Source organism: Cotesia typhae, unplaced genomic scaffold, assembly GCF_013202065.1.
Source record: "Cotesia typhae breed Kobodo isofemale line unplaced genomic scaffold, CoteBio_Ctyphae contig_56, whole genome shotgun sequence".
NCBI lineage: Eukaryota > Metazoa > Arthropoda > Insecta > Hymenoptera > Braconidae > Cotesia > Cotesia typhae.
Genome location: NW_027423760.1, coordinates 825,709 through 842,457, shown reverse-complemented (window position 1 = coordinate 842,457; position 16,749 = coordinate 825,709). Strand labels below are relative to the sequence as shown.

At 32.0% G+C, this 16,749-nt stretch overlaps 1 protein-coding gene and 3 long non-coding RNA genes across 5 annotated transcripts; 3 read left to right on the top strand and 1 right to left on the bottom strand.

The window, feature by feature from the left end:
- Nucleotides 1-1,639: 1,639 nt before the first annotated feature.
- On the top strand, nucleotides 1,640-2,785 carry LOC141532079 (uncharacterized). The gene is made up of 3 exons (XR_012480023.1): nucleotides 1,640-1,674; nucleotides 1,822-1,948; nucleotides 2,067-2,785. It is a non-coding gene; the product is annotated as an uncharacterized LOC141532079 (long non-coding RNA).
- A 1,010-nt stretch (nucleotides 2,786-3,795) lies between these two features.
- LOC141532078 (uncharacterized) lies at nucleotides 3,796-4,992 on the top strand. 2 transcript variants are annotated; one of them, XR_012480022.1, is made up of 4 exons: nucleotides 3,796-4,222; nucleotides 4,318-4,509; nucleotides 4,561-4,705; nucleotides 4,780-4,992. It is a non-coding gene; the product is annotated as an uncharacterized LOC141532078 (long non-coding RNA). The 2 variants fall into 2 exon arrangements; XR_012480021.1 differs by having other exon boundaries at nucleotides 4,318-4,705.
- Nucleotides 4,993-5,511: 519 nt separating this feature from the next.
- LOC141532049 (uncharacterized) lies at nucleotides 5,512-16,556 on the bottom strand. Its single transcript, XM_074250207.1, has 7 exons — nucleotides 16,534-16,556; nucleotides 15,416-15,588; nucleotides 12,216-12,346; nucleotides 8,040-8,222; nucleotides 6,819-6,980; nucleotides 5,992-6,183; nucleotides 5,512-5,894 (listed from the first exon to the last, which is right to left on the bottom strand). The coding sequence occupies exons 1-7, from the start codon at nucleotides 16,554-16,556 to the stop codon at nucleotides 5,715-5,717; spliced, it is 1,044 nt and encodes a 347-aa protein (XP_074106308.1). The 3' UTR covers nucleotides 5,512-5,714.
- On the top strand, nucleotides 13,054-15,251 carry LOC141532090 (uncharacterized). Its single transcript, XR_012480032.1, has 3 exons — nucleotides 13,054-13,949; nucleotides 14,589-14,780; nucleotides 14,879-15,251. It is a non-coding gene; the product is annotated as an uncharacterized LOC141532090 (long non-coding RNA).
- Nucleotides 16,557-16,749: the final 193 nt, after the last annotated feature.

Below are 16,749 nucleotides of genomic sequence, written 5' to 3'. Positions count from 1 at the left end.
ACTTAACGCTGATACTAAGACAGAATAAGCCAATTTTTTAATAAACTATATTCAAATTACTATTTTAATATCAATTTTTCGCCGTCAGATTAGATGGAAAAGTTATGGGAATGTCATGTTCGTGCAAAGCTGGCGAAGGTCAAGACTGTAAACACGTGGTGGCTACACTTCTGTATTGTAACAGGTTAAGTTTTTGCTTATAAATAAATTTATCGCACATAGAAAAATTAAATTTCATATCACTCTATTGTTAATATTATATTTTAATATTTTTAGAAATTCTGTTGAAAAGCTGCAACTAATCACCTGCACCGACAAAAAATGTGTTTGGAGTGCTCCTCACAAAGCTGCACTTGAAAAATATGATCCGAAACCTTTGAGAGAGCACGATTGTTTTGAATTAAAGACAAAAAACTTTGGAGGCTCCTGGTAAAAAACATAAGAAAAAAATGCGGAACTGGTGCTTCATGAACTAATAGAGTTGACCGAAGAAGAGAACGATGAGCTCCATAATTCAAATTTTTTTTAACAGTGTGAAAATTAAAGGTACCTTTTAATAGTAACTAAGCTTATATATGATAATTAATTAGGTAATATTCCAAAAAATAACTTTAGTAACTTTCAACTACAGCTTCGGCATGTTATATGATATCAGCTGTTTGAATTCGACCTGCTTAGAGCAGTTAATATTTCATCCGTCAGGTAACGTATCTAAGTGGATGAATTCCCAATAGTCCAAATTAAATATTGATTTGATTTACTCTCTGAGTAGTATCTGTCTTTACCAGCAAATGCACTTTATTTGCTGTTGATGTTTTGGCATGCTCAACTATGAGCGATTATATGTTTATCGAAATATTTTTGTGATGAAAATATTATTCGAAAAAAAAATTCTTTACAAAACATGCATTAATTCTTTTAATAGTTTAATTTTCAATTTTCTCCAATTCTGACCAGTAAATTTTTTGAAACGAAACTTTCTCTTCTTTTTACTGGAAAACTGAATAAGTCTTATCAAATCTTTAATAACCCTTTAGGAAAGTCCCAACTTGCAGGGGAAATTTGACTTTTTAAGAGATTTTTCAGAGAATTATTTCCACAAGGATTCCTACAAGAAGTTTTAATAACTCTGAATGACTTTTCTGGCAGAGTCCGAAATCTTGGTAAAAACCGGACTTTCTAAGTCGAATAAAGAGTTTTTCTGATTTAATAAGACTTTTTCGGACTTTTTAAGAAAACAAAAAACGTTATGAACTATTATTCGTACTTATTAAAATTTTTTTACAGTTATTTCAGAGAAATTTTTCCTCAAGGGGAGTCAAAAATTATCGCAGTTCTCAATGTCTAATGAAGGAAGTAGCCAATGATCAAATCAATCTGAAAAACGATCTTTGTCAGATTACGAAGATGAGTTTCCACAAGCTATAAGGAAACGTAAGGTTGATGTTATGACTGAAGTTCTAGTAGCAGTACTGGATCACACTAAAATCAGTAATCGGAGTGCAATGCATATTATTTCTGCTGTCATTACTAGTCTTGGATTAGATATAGACAATTATAATATCAGTTACACGACTATTCGCAATGCTCGATTAAAATTCAGAAAAACAGTTGCTGGGAATTTGAAAGTCGGGATACAGGAAACTGCACAAAATTTTATCGTACACTGGGACGGTAAGTTACTTCCGGAACTTTTAAATCAGCCAATGAAAAAAGTCGAAAGACATTCTGCAGGCACCATATTTTTGAAATAATGTTGAAAAATGTAGCAGCAGTAGCGTGGCCAAGTACTAATAGTCCTAATGTAACGATTTTTGTCAGATTTAAAAGTAATTGGGAAAAAATAGACAAGTTAAAATATGACATCGGTACAGAAGATGTTATAATTAAAGATATTCTGGACGAAAAAAAAAGTACTCTACTACCCTTCATCGAAGATCATCTACAGGTAAAAATATTGTACAGTTTTTTACTAATGGAAATAATTATTGCTGAGTTGTGCTTTGTTTCTCTCACTGAGAAAACAATTTTCATATTTTAATATTAACTACATTTCATTTTTACAGAATCGAACTTCAAGAGATGACTATCATGAACTTTTGACGTTGAGCTACATTTTTTTAGGAGGTGTACCAAACAAAGGTGTAAAATTTAGAGCTCCGCACTAAAATTTAGTGCTATGCACTATGCTCGTTGGCTATCGAAAGCTATCTATAGTTTAAAAATTTATATGTTCAGAAAACAATTTCACGTCAACCCTTCAGAATTATTAGCTTTACAAGAAGTTTGCTTATTTATTGTTTTCTTTTCATGTTGAAGAATGGTTCGTAGCAACAAGTGCTATTGAAGCTCCGTATCATGACTTAACCCTTGCGACTTTCAAATCATTCTGAAATCAGTCTGAAAAAATTCTGGAAACGTTATGGAATCATGATGGTTCCAAAGTGGTTTTGTGCCTATTTTCCAACATGAAACCAGAGTGAACCCAGACTAAAGCCAGAGTGGAATCAAAGTGAACTCAGAATTAAATTAAAGTGGAACCAGAGTGAACCCAGACTAAAGTCAGAGTGGAATCGAATAAAAAACAACCGTTACGCTCGGGAATCGAATCTGGGACCTGACGCTTGAAAGACTAATTCTTTACCAGTTTACCGATGAGAATTACTTGAATATCAGGGTTTTTAACAACTACAAGTAATGCAAATCGAATTCATGATCAATGCGTAATGAACAAAATTTTTTATTTCGTTTGTAAATTATTAATTATCAATATACACTGATAGAAAGATTTATTAACTATTAATAAATTAATTTATTCGAAGACAATTATTTAATTGGTTAAATTTTAATAATTTAAAATTAAAATAATTTAAAATTTAGCTCGATCAAATATTAAAAACAAATACATGTAATGACATATAGTTATATATAAATTATATGTAATTATATGTAGTTATATAAAAATTATATATAATCTTAAAAACGAATGTATGTAGTGATGTACAGTTATATATAAATTATTTGCAATTATATATAGCTTTATATAATTACATATAATCTTAAAAACAAACATATGTAAAGACATATAGTTATATATAAATTATATGAAATTATATATAGATTATATATGGTTCTATAGAATTATATATAATTTTTTTCCCGGGATCAAACGGATCCCTATGTGAATTTCTAGTATTTTCAAAATAAAATCTTTTTAAGTCATACAAAAATTCATAACATTTAAAAATTTTTAAATAGGGAACCAATTAATAATGTATAATACTAAATTCACCTGTTGACTTCATAATTTAATATAATAAAGATAAAAATAGACCTTTAACTAATTGAAAGTATTTTCAAATTACAAAATTTGTTATCTCTTATTTTGTAGAATGAAATGATTGTTAATTATGTAGTTGAAAAATGCTATATGATTATCAATTCATTAACCATTTGTCGTCTAACTGTTAATATAATTAGGTAAATTATGAAAACTCAATGCACTACACTCGTGTTAAAGTTATCATAAATATACTAAGGACAAATAATTGAGAATTATTCGAATTTACACTGAAAAGCGCTAAACCCACGTTGAAAACATTTTCAAGACATTCTGAAAACACTCTAGTTTCATTTTGAATTCACTCTGAGATTACTCTGAATTCACTCTGGGATCACTGAATTCACTCTGGGATCACTGAATTCACTCTGGGATCACTCTGGATTCACTGTGATTTGACTCTGGAAAAAGGCACAAAACCACTCTGGATCCACACTGGTTTCAATATGATTTCACTCTGACTCTGAATACAGAGTGATTCCAGAGTGAGGTGAAGGTTGCAAGGGTATACTAAGGACAAAATTGAGAATTATTCGAATTTACTCTGAAAAGCGCTAAACCCACGTTGAAAACATTTTCACGACATTCTGAAAACACTCTAGTTTCATTTTGAATTCACTCTGAGATTACTCTGAATTCACTCTGAGATTACTCTGAATTCACTCTGGGATCACTGAATTCACTCTGGGATCACTCTGGATTCACTGTGATTTGACTCTGGAAAAAAGGCACAAAACCACTCTGGATCCACACTGGTTTCAATATGATTTCACTCTGACTCTGAATACAGAGTGATTCCAGAGTGAGGTGAAGGTTGCAAGGGATAGAAATAATATACAAACGAATTTTACGATAGCTCACCTTACAGCGGGGTTTGCAGAGGTGGGTGTCAACTATTAAAATTTATAATTTCCAAATTATAGATCCTATTGTGGCCAAATTTGGTGAAAGTTTTCTTTTTTCTGTATGTGATACAGAAATGATCTGAGCGGGTTTTACGACGAACCACCCCTAATAAGGATCGCGGGGGTAAGTTAACAATAAAAAATCATCATTTCTAAAATATAGCTTCTAATAGCTGTAAATTTGGTACGAATCTTTTGTTATTCACGAGGAGATCATCTCAAAACAGATTTCAAAAAATTCTACTTCCGATAGGCATTGCGGGGGTAAGTGTGTTAATATCTGAAATTTTAATTTCCAAACAGTAACGTTTACAGTCTCAAAATTTAGTTGGAATATTCGTGGATAATGTCAAGTTCAGCTGATAATGGATTATCTCAAATTCTAACCCCAAAAAGTATTGCGGGGGCGTTAGCAATAAAAATCTCTCATTTTAAAATAATAGTTTCTATGGACTTGAAGGTTTGTTGGAAGCTTTTATTTATAATGTAAAAATCATCTTAAATAGGATCTTACTAAATTCTTCCCCAATATAGGAATGCGGGAGTGCCCTTGTGGAAAAATTTCTCTGAAAAAACAGTGAAAAAATTTTTAAAAGTACAAATAATCGTTCAAAAAGTTTTTTATTTTCTTAAAAAGTCCAAAAAAGTCTTATTAAGTCGGAAAAACTCTTCACTCGACTTAGGAAGTTTGATTTTTTGCAAGATTTTAGACTCTGCCAGAAGAGTTATTAAAACTTCCTGTAGGAAATTTGTGCGGCTACGTAAAGAGTTATTCTGAGTTTTTATACCTCATAAAAGGTTGTGTAAAAAAATCGTGCGGCTGTCAAATGAATTATTCAGAGTTTTTCTGATTTATTAAAACTTTTGTCGAAAATTTGTGCGGCTGCGTAAAGAGTTTTTCAGAGTTTTTTTATACTTTTTCAAAATTTCTGTATAAATTTTGAGCGGCTGCGTAAAGAGTTATTCCGAGTTTTTATACTTTTTAAAATACCGCAGATAATTACTATTGCTATTAAAAGAATTCTTCGCAATTTTCCTTATATATTATTACATAAAAACTTACGTGCTTGTGAAATAATTGAATTAAAGAAGATAAATAGTACAACTATTTTAAAGGGTAAGTACTGTTAAGGTATATGCTATAAAAAGAAATGATTGAAAACACATTTTTATTATTTTTTAAAATATATTTTTTAAAATATATTAAAATAAAAATTATTTAATTAAAATATAAAAAAAAAAATAATTCATCTCTTTAATAAAATTAAGAAAAAACTTTAACCATTATTCAAACTTAAAAAATTTTAAACTTTTGGCCTTTAAGGTAATCTTTTTTTTTTTTTTTTTTTTACTACCTATATAACGTTTCTATTATCAACTTACATAAGAATAAATTTTTAAATATTTTATATATTAAATACAAGCAATATTTCAGTTATATTAAATTTTATCATTAAGGTACTTTGTAACTATACCATTATTAGAGTCTTAATTTTTTCTTTGCTGACATTATTGCTCGACCTAAGTATGTATTGAGTTTTTAAGCTCAATACGAATCCTTTCTTGCGAAAAATTTCGCGTTCTGATGAAGTCTTCGAAGTGATACGGCAACAATTCAACTTTCTTCGGCGTAAGAGGGTCTCGTTCACCTGTATTTTTTGTTTTCTTACAACTCTTGTAGCCAACAGCTCTGATCTCCATAAAATTCATATTACAGCACAAAATTTATATTGAAAAGAATAATACCTTGCTAGTTCCAGGTGTGACATCAAATGTTACCTTCTTGGCTGCTAGTATTGGATTCTTATTTTCTTTTGCAAGCAAAAATTTTCCTTTGCCCATTTTGATAATTTTTGTAATATCATTGCCATCATGAAGGTTGTGATCATCGCCTTCGATATCTCCTATATCTTCTGCAGTTAATTCAGACAAATCCCTCTAAAAATGATTAAATTTATCAATATTTGAAAATGTCTTTTATAATTCACATAATTTATAAAAATGTTAATTATTTATCAGATGGAATGAAAATAGATTTATCATTGTATAATCTGCATTAACGAGCAAATTTGAAAAAATATCATTGTCGAATTTCATTAAGTTTATTTTACTTCGAAATAGGCTAACAGAATGGGACATTTCATAAGGACTTCCGTAATAAAATTACTCAAGAGACAAACAATTAAACGAGTTTTGTTGGTAAATTAATAATGCTGCTATTTTTAACTTACTGATTCACTTTTTTTTCCTTAATTAATATTTAAAATTGTTTAAAGAATAAATCTGTTATTTGAAATGATATTGCATTGAGCTTTTTAGCGATAAATTTCTTTCTGTTCATAACAGGTTAGTAGCTTATTGACATTTTTATTTTTAAGTAAACTCAAATAAAAAATTTCAAAGAGACGTTTTGAAAGACAAATTCGTTGGATTTAAAATAGTTAAAAAATTAAAAGTGTGTTTTATTCATTAATCTAAAGACAATTTACTATATGTATAAGATATTTCTAATAATTAAAATAGATCAAATACAAAATTCATATTACTACAAAAATACATTAAAAAAATAATACCTTTGTAGCTTTCGATATGGAATTAAGTTTTTTCTTGTTGATTTCTTTCGATTGATCCAAATTCTGTTTTGCCTCGGTGATTTTATTGCCATCATGCAACTTACAATTATTGTTTTCGTTATCTTCTTCTACGGGTTTGTAATCTGTCACTAAAGATTCCCCTAAAAAGATTAAATATGTCAATTCTAAATTTTCGAAAATTTCTTTTGTAATTCTCTTAATTAATGAAAAAAGTAGTGAAAACTTTTTTTTTTATCATCAGCGTTTAGATGATTTTTAAAGAAATTCACAAGCATGATATATCGTATAGTTTAATAATTATTATATCAACTTAAAACCAACAAGTAGAATGTATGTATTATTAACACCGCAAACAATTCAAAGAGCAAATTATTTTGACATCTCATTGATCCTATTATTGACAGGTCTTTTATTACAATTGAATTTATATTAATAATAATATCATTTTTAATAACTAATGCAAACGTATTAATAATTTTTATTATTTTAAAATTCGTTTAAGCTCTAGCTTTTCTATATTTTTTACCAGATTTTTTTTTTTTAGCAATTTTTTCTAGTCAAATATTCTTATCATTGACATCCGCTATTTTAAATTTAATTTTAACTCGATCAAGTATAAATAAATGATTATATGGTTATTTAGATTATAAATAATCTAAAATAATTTTAAACAATGCAATTACATTAAAAAAAATATTGAGAAATCTGGATTTGAAAATAAGGTCTTTCTTAACAATATTTTTAAGAAATTACAAGCATATAAGCAGTTTTGGCCTATTTCAATAAATGAAATTTTTTGCAGTGAATAGTTTATACCTTGGAATTAGATTTAACTATTTTTTTTTAAATATGTAAAATTGTCATGAAATATCAACAATTGTGATTATTAACAGATTTTAATAACGAAATAATAAAATTAAATAGAGTATCAATAGTAGAGGACCTGTCAATAATAGGGACTTTTACCGTAGCATATTCATATTTACATTTATAAAAAGTAATGAAAAAAATTTGTCATTAAAAATTTCGAGGAAAATCAAAATCATTTGATTTAAAAAATCTAAAATATGAAGATTTTTTATCTGGGACAATAAAAAAAAAATATGCAATTCCTGTGAGCAACATTAACACGAAAGGCTTTTTGTATAATTATCATTCTCTAAACGCATATCCCTGCCAAAATGTAAAATAAATTTTTACCTCATATGTCTCAGGAATAATTGTGCTATTTCCATTGCTGATTTGCTCTTGCAGGACCAAATTTTTATTTCCTGATAATTGTTCACCATTACCTACATCATTGATCTCTCTATCCACGTTTTCATTGTCTGCATCCACAGTTTCATCTGAACTATCAGCAATGTTGTTATCATTAATCTTTTCCTTAAAAATTTTGAATGATATTCGTTAAAAAGTCTAACTATTGTGTTATTGTAAATGAGAAATTTTTTAAATAGTTTACTTTATTATAAATATGTACTGTGTTTTTTATTTCACTGTTAAACTGATAAGCTTTCAAAATTTCGTCTATTCCCTGTTTTTTTAGATGCAACTATGTTTTGTTTTTTATTCTAAATAATAATAATAATAATAATAATAATAATAATAATAATAATAATTATGCGGTGCTTGTTACGTGGCCTCCTAGTGGCGCACCGCGGGAAACGCAGACCGCAACATCTGGTCTGTAGGCTAACAACGTAACCGGAGCAACGGGCCAACTACCCGTTGCACCGTAATATCTGAGTTCCAAAACAGTATAATCTCAGAAGTGCTCCCCACAACCGGTCCTCTTCGGATGAGGACCAGTCATCAGGTGGGAGGAGCACACCGGACCCGATGACTTATGACGACCCCGGCGCTTATAGGATTAAGTTTAAGTGGACGGAGGAGCTTCGCGCCGATCTCTTGGTGTGCTGGCAGAACAGCGAGCCGGAGGTATCAGGGTATATGGCCCGGATGCACACACTTTGGTGTGGCATGCATCCGGAGCACAGACATTTTACGCCCAAACACCTGCGTAATTACGCCTCATACCTTCGGCATAATCGACGATCGCTGCTGCCAAATAGAAGGCTGTCTAATCGGCCTTCATTTCCAGCACCGCTACACCAAGAACGGCACCGTTCCTCCGAGGACAACGACAACCTCTTTACAGGTCGACAAGTGAGCATCTCCAAAAAGATGTCTCACTCAAAACAACAGCTCGACACGGTGAACGAAGATCTCCCCACACAGCTTCAAGAGGACTCCACTCTGCTCACTGTCAACCAAGTTGTCTACGGTGCCGCGGCTTCGCTTCTGCCGATAGAGAGAAGACATTCTCTCTCCTTCGAGGCGAAGTTGAAGCTGCGCATCGCTCAACTTGGACACAAAATTGACATTTCTCGGAAACAAGTCTCCCGCATTCAGTGTGTGATAGAGTATGTTAGTACTCAAAGACCGTACACGCCAAAAGTTCGTCGCATGGCGGCAGAACTTCGAAGGCGACATCACACACTGAACAAGAGTACTCTTCTTGTCATCAAAGAAGATTCTCTTAACAGGTTGCGGGCTCTGGTGGCTTCCAAAAGTCACTAGAGAAAAGGCTGAAGCGGTTGATCGACAACTCTTTGTTTCGATCCAACCCTTCACGCTTTCTGTCACCTAAGACCGCTGTTCCCGAGAATTATCCATCATCTGAGCGAGTGGAAGCCTTTTGGAGTGAATTGTACGGAGATCAACCAAACGTGAACCCGGATACTCCAGCTCTGCACGACTTCGAGGCATTCTGTCGAGAACACCGACGGCAGGATATCGCCGAAGAGAGCCCTGCAGTCAGTGTGCAAGAGGTTCGTAAAGCCCTGAATGGCAGCAAGAACTGGGCTGCCCGGGTCCAGATGGCATAAACATCTTCTGGTGGAAGAAATTTTCTTCTACACATGCTCATCTGGCCCGGATTTTTACATCATACATTCAGGGCGACGAACCAATTCCAGACTGGCTGGTAGAAGGGCGAACCGTACTCATCCCTAAAAAGGGTGACTTGTCCGACCCGAAGAACTACAGGCCTATCACTTGCTTGAATGCGGTTTACAAGATTTTTACAAAAATCTTAAATAACCGTATCTTGCGGGAGATAGAGCCTGTGTGGCAACAGATATACGAACAACGTGGCAGTAAACAGGGCGTGTCAGGTTGCAAGATCAACTTGTTGGTAGATAGATGCGTCATTCAAGATGCAATCTACTACCCACGCAACCTGTCCATGGCCTGGATTGACTACCGTAAGGCATTTGACTCAACTTCACATGAGTTGATTCTCTATCTGCTCAAATGCCTCGGAATCAATCGCCAAACAGTGGGATGCATACAACGTACGATGCAGCTCTGGCGAACGCGTTTTCACATAGGAAGTGGAAATGCCTTGCACGTAACCGGAACTGTTCAGTACAAGAGAGGCATCTTTCAGGGAGATTCTCTGAGCCCTCTGTTGTTTTGCATCTCACTGCTGCCAATATCTGTTGCCCTCCGACAAACTCGTGGGTACTCTGCGGGGCCACCGAGTGATCGAGTATACACGATCACTCACCAACTGTTTATGGATGATCTAAAGATATACAGTGCCAACAAAGATCATCTACAAACGGCCCTCAACATCGTAGCAGAGTACACACGAGATGTCGGAATGTCTTTTGGGTTGGACAAGTGTGCGGTCGTACACCTGGCGAAGGGTAAGTGCTCTGATACGGGTGGAGATGTCGAATTAGTGGATGGGAGCGTCTGAAGAGAATTAGACGCCGGAGAGTTGTACAGATATCTAGGGATTGAAGAGCGGCAAATGCATGCCGTCTCTGAAGTCCGAACAACTCTTCGCAGCGAGTATGTTAGGAGACTCCGGAAGATCTGGTCATCAGAACTTTCCGGCAAGAACAAAGTCTCAGCTACTAACATGCTCGCTGTCCCGGTCCTACTTTACTCTTTTGGGACCCTGAAATGGCCTCGAAATGAGTTGAAAGGTCTCGACATCGAAACCCGTAAAGTCATCAATATGAATCAGAGCATGCACCCTAACTCATCAGTCGCCAGGATGTACCTCTCCCGGAACATCGGAGGAGAGGATTGCAGAGCTTGGAGCGGCTTCACGATCGTTTGGTTCTGGGTTTAACATACGAGGTTGCCAATTTCACAGCAGACGAGGACGACTTCCTGATGCAATTTGTTCATAGTCATGAAAATGCGCGGAAGGGGTCGTTCTTGTATAAGGCAGCAATCTACGCGGCAAATACCTTAGGTCTCGGAGAAATAAACGCTCTCATTGAACTCCCGAAAAAGGAGTTCAAGAGCGTCGTCAGGATAGCCGAGGAGAAAAAACTCCTCGGTGAACACATGGACAAGTCCATGCACAGCGTGTATTCCAAACACGTCCGTGACCATGGCTTGTCCACCCAGCTGACATTCTCCTTCTTGAAGTCAGCTGGCCTGATGTCCGAGACCGAAGGGTTTATATTTGCCTGCCAAGATGGTGTTATCAACACTCTCGAATACCGTAGCAAGGTGCTCCAGGTGCAGCTACCGGACACTTCCTGTAGGAGGTGTAGACAACATCCGGAGACGCTTATGCACCTTTTGTCGGCATGTCCAGTGCTGGCGAGAGGTGCATACATACAGCGTCACAATGCTGCCTTGAGAGTACTGTACTACTATCTTCGTCATTGCTACGGTATTGACGTGACACCATTGCTGCCTTATCTGCCAGGAGATATTCCCCAGGTTGTTGAGAATGACAGTTGCAAAATTTATTGGAACATGCCATTTGTAACAACCCGGCGGATAGATCACACCAAACCTGATATTGTGCTCTTCGACAAGGCCACTCGTGACATTTATGTCATTGAGTTCTCGGCCCCGGATGAATACAACATCTCAGCCAAAGAAGAGCACAAAAGACAAATATATCAGGATCTCCCGTTTGAAATTGGCAAACTTACCCAGGTTACCGTGTCAAGCTTGTCGTCCTGATTGTTGGCGTTCTTGGAGGGATGAAACAGTCTTTTGTATCCTCACTTGCCAAAGTTCCAGCTTGCTCATCAAAAGCTGAGTTCTTGGCAGTTAGGATGCAGAAGGCTGTTTTACTTGGTTCTCTCCGTCTCTTAAGGGAAATGACTTTGGCCTGCTGTGATCACTAACCGCCTTGTTGTGCGGAGTGGTCCAGCAGTAACGGATGGAGCTCAGGCTGGGCCCTCGGAGAATCGGACTCCGGGGATAACCCCCCCTGAGCATTTAATAACAAAATAATAATAATAATAATAATCAATAAAAAAGTTAACTATAGATAATTAATACATAAGTCTTTGTTTCTGAACTAAAATGCTCAAAGCAATTATGAACACTTACTTGTCGACGTCTTTTAATTTTTGTCAGATCGACTTCTTCATCCTCTGAAGTTGATGACTTGAGTGCTGATGGATTTTTTATTTTTGGAATCCGTAAACGTAACTGTGGATCTTCTAATTCTTCTCGAATGTCTGAAATGGATCATATTTTTGTTTAATTATTATAAGCATATCTAATTGAAAATTTATCTATAACAATTTGATTATTTTATAATTAGAAAAATATTGATGTTGACTAAATTCCGATTGTTTTTCAAAACATAATAGTAATTTGTTTAAGTAATATCATTAGATAATTTTTTATTTTAATAAAACAATTTTTTTCAAACACAAATTCTTTAAAACATTTTTTAACGAACAAATTGATTGAGAATTTACTACAAAAAAAAGTTAAATTAGCTTCAATTACTTGTATTTGAGACGAGAATTTTATTTTTTATAATTAATACTTCATTTCAACTGATTTTACGTTTAACTTATCCGGATCGTTTAAACATTTATGAAATAAAAATCGTTACATTAAAAATGTCCATCGATTATATTTTACATAATTCTATCCCACACTTGCTTAGTCACATTAATAAGTGAAATTTATATTTATGTTGAATAAATATTTTTAATTTTTTGCGTTAGAAAAAATACTTGCATTTAATTATTTCTCTCTTTTCTACTGTGTCTATGCTAAAAAACTTATTTCGAAATATTGAAAAAAACTTTTCAAGTGTTAGTTTGAATTTTCTTTCGTATTGCTATTTTATAAGTAACTAAATTTTTTTCAGGAAATATAATTCTTTAATTTTGATATTTATTATTCTTTCTATTCTATGTATCACTAAGTTTTCAGTTTTAAAGGCCAGTTTTTCAATACAAGATAAAATTTAATCCGATGCCAATTTATACATAGATTGGCATCGGATAAAATTTTATCCCGGATTGAAAAACTGGCCCTCAACTTAACAGCTTCAGCTACACAATACTGTATTGTAAAAATACATATATTTTATAGAACGTTTAACAGCGACAAAGTTGAAGTTGATTTAATAAATTATTGTGATTTTGTTTAATTAATTGGTTAGTGAAGAAAACAAAATAAGTAGCACGATAATTTTTTTGCCGGAAAAAATAAATAAAATGATTAGATGTGTATAAATTCAGAATGTTAAACATTTTTTCTGAAATTAATTTTAATGAATTCATTTATTTAATTCAAATAAACATCTAAAAAAAAAATATCAGAAATTTAACTAACAGACGAGTGTATGCATTCTGTCTCAAGATATGTATGTATGTATGTATGTAATAAAAGACCTGTCAATAATAGGATCAATGAGATGTCAAAATAATTTGCTCTTTGAATTTTTTGCGGTGTTAATAATACATACATTCTACTTGTTGGTTTTAAGTTGATATAATAATTATTAAACTATACGATATATCATGCTTGTGAATTTCTTTAAAAATCATCTGAACGCTGATGATAAAAAAAAAAGTTTTCACTACTTTTTTCATTAATTAAGAGAATTACAAAAGAAATTTTCGAAAATTTAGAATTGACATATTTAATCTTTTTTAGGGGGAATCTTTAGTGACAGATTACAAACCCGTAGAAGAAGATAACGAAAACAATAATTGTAAGTTGCATGATGGCAATAAAATCACCGAGGCAAAACAGAATTTGGATCAATCGAAAGAAATCAACAAGAAAAAACTTAATTCCATATCGAAAGCTACAAAGGTATTATTTTTTTTTAATGTATTTTTGTAGTAATATGAATTTTGTATTTGATCTATTTTAATTATTAGAAATATCTTATACATATAGTAAATTGTCTTTAGATTAATGAATAAAACACACTTTTAATTTTTTAACTATTTTAAATCCAACGAATTTGTCTTTCAAAACGTCTCTTTGAAATTTTTTATTTGAGTTTACTTAAAAATAAAAATGTCAATAAGCTACTAACCTGTTATGAACAGAAAGAAATTTATCGCTAAAAAGCTCAATGCAATATCATTTCAAATAACAGATTTATTCTTTAAACAATTTTAAATATTAATTAAGGAAAAAAAAAGTGAATCAGTAAGTTAAAAATAGCAGCATTATTAATTTACCAACAAAACTCGTTTAATTGTTTGTCTCTTGAGTAATTTTATTACGGAAGTCCTTATGAAATGTCCCATTCTGTTAGCCTATTTCGAAGTAAAATAAACTTAATGAAATTCGACAATGATATTTTTTTCAAATTTGCTCGTTAATGCAGATTATACAATGATAAATCTATTTTCATTCCATCTGATAAATAATTAACATTTTTATAAATTATGTGAATTATAAAAGACATTTTCAAATATTGATAAATTTAATCATTTTTAGAGGGATTTGTCTGAATTAACTGCAGAAGATATAGGAGATATCGAAGGCGATGATCACAACCTTCATGATGGCAATGATATTACAAAAATTATCAAAATGGGCAAAGGAAAATTTTTGCTTGCAAAAGAAAATAAGAATCCAATACTAGCAGCCAAGAAGGTAACATTTGATGTCACACCTGGAACTAGCAAGGTATTATTCTTTTCAATATAAATTTTGTGCTGTAATATGAATTTTATGGAGATCAGAGCTGTTGGCTACAAGAGTTGTAAGAAAACAAAAAAATACAGGTGAACGAGACCCTCTTACGCCGAAGAAAGTTGAATTGTTGCCGTATCACTTCGAAGACTTCATCAGAACGCGAAATTTTTCGCAAGAAAGGATTCGTATTGAGCTTAAAAAACTCAATACATACTTAGGTCGAGCAATAATGTCAGCAAAGAAAAAATTAAGACTCTAATAATGGTATAGTTACAAAGTACCTTAATGATAAAATTTAATATAACTGAAATATTGCTTGTATTTAATATATAAAATATTTAAAAATTTATTCTTATGTAAGTTGATAATAGAAACGTTATATAGGTAGTAAAAAAAAAAAAAAAAAAAAAAAAGATTACCTTAAAGGCCAAAAGTTTAAAATTTTTTAAGTTTGAATAATGGTTAAAGTTTTTTCTTAATTTTATTAAAGAGATGAATTATTTTTTTTTTTATATTTTAATTAAATAATTTTTATTTTAATATATTTTAAAAAATATATTTTAAAAAATAATAAAAATGTGTTTTCAATCATTTCTTTTTATAGCATATACCTTAACAGTACTTACCCTTTAAAATAGTTGTACTATTTATCTTCTTTAATTCAATTATTTCACAAGCACGTAAGTTTTTATCTAATAATCTATAAGGAAAATTGCGAAGAATTCTTTTAATAGCAATAGTAATTATCTGCGGTATTTTAAAAAGTATAAAAAACTCGGAATAACTCTTTACGCAGCCGCTCAAAATTTATACAGAAATTTTGAAAAAGTATAAAAAAAACTCTGAAAAACTCTTTACGCAGCCGCACAAATTTTCGACAAAAAGTTTTAATAAATCAGAAAAACTCTGAATAATTCATTTGACAGCCGCACGATTTTTTTACACAACCTTTTATGAGGTATAAAAAACTCAGAATAACTCTTTACGTAGCCGCACAAATTTCCTACAGGAAGTTTTAATAACTCTTCTGGCAGAGTCTAAAATCTTGCAAAAAATCAAATTTCCTAAGTCGAGTGAAGAGTTTTTCCGACTTAATAAGACTTTTTTGGACTTTTTAAGAAAATAAAAAACTTTTTGAACGATTATTTGTACTTTTAAAAATTTTTTCACTGTTTTTTCAGAGAAATTTTTCCACAAGGGTGATAATTGTCAAAAAATTCATATTCTTTAAATACAGTTCCTACAGCTATAAAATTTGATTAAATCTTTCGAGAAACAGGAAATTACAGAGATGGCCTTCGAGGAGAACTAATTTAAATATTTTTTTCTTCATGTCAATAATTATTCATTTTTGGAAGATAGCCACGGGGATGTTATAGGGACTGCACATTGAAAGTTACAATAAATATTAACTAGAATAATCACATGAATAAAAGGTACAGGCCAATCGGATGGAATTTAGAATCTGTACAAGTCAAAACAATACTCCAATTAAATTTCAAGTCTAGATCTAAAAATATAATTTTATTCAATTCTAAATACAATTCTAAGTGCCCAGCGGAGCGGGCGGGTAACAGCTAGTAGCTTATTGAAACAAAATATACTCTAAATAATAAATATTCTACAACATAGAACTTAAACTTACTAATTTGGACAGTCATCACTATTTAAATTATAAATTAATATAAGAATTTAAAATAATCCAAATTATTTTAATTCGCACTTCACTGACTGGTAAAGTCACCTGCTGGATGCATCTAGAGGCATTACATCCAATGACAGGTAGCGCCACCTACTGAATTTAACTATGTGTATCACAGTTGACATTCAAATTCAACAGTTAATTGAAGTTGTTATTTAAAAGTTTGTGATGCATATGTTACTTCAACATGATGACCAAATAAATTCGGAAACTAATCATAAAAGGATAAACTAATTATAAAAGGATAAAGAATAAAGA

Bases quoted from the DNA above. Each gene is read 5' to 3' on its own strand.
- LOC141532049 (XM_074250207.1), bottom strand. From the start codon at position 16,556: ATGCCTCTAGATGCATCCAGCAG. The intron at 15,589-16,533 runs GTGACTTTACCA...ATAAATTTTGAG, and splicing joins CCTCTAGATGCATCCAGCAG to CGGCTGCGTAAAGAGTTATT. The intron at 6,184-6,818 runs GTATTATTTTTT...AATCATTTTTAG, and splicing joins CCATATCGAAAGCTACAAAG to AGGGATTTGTCTGAATTAAC.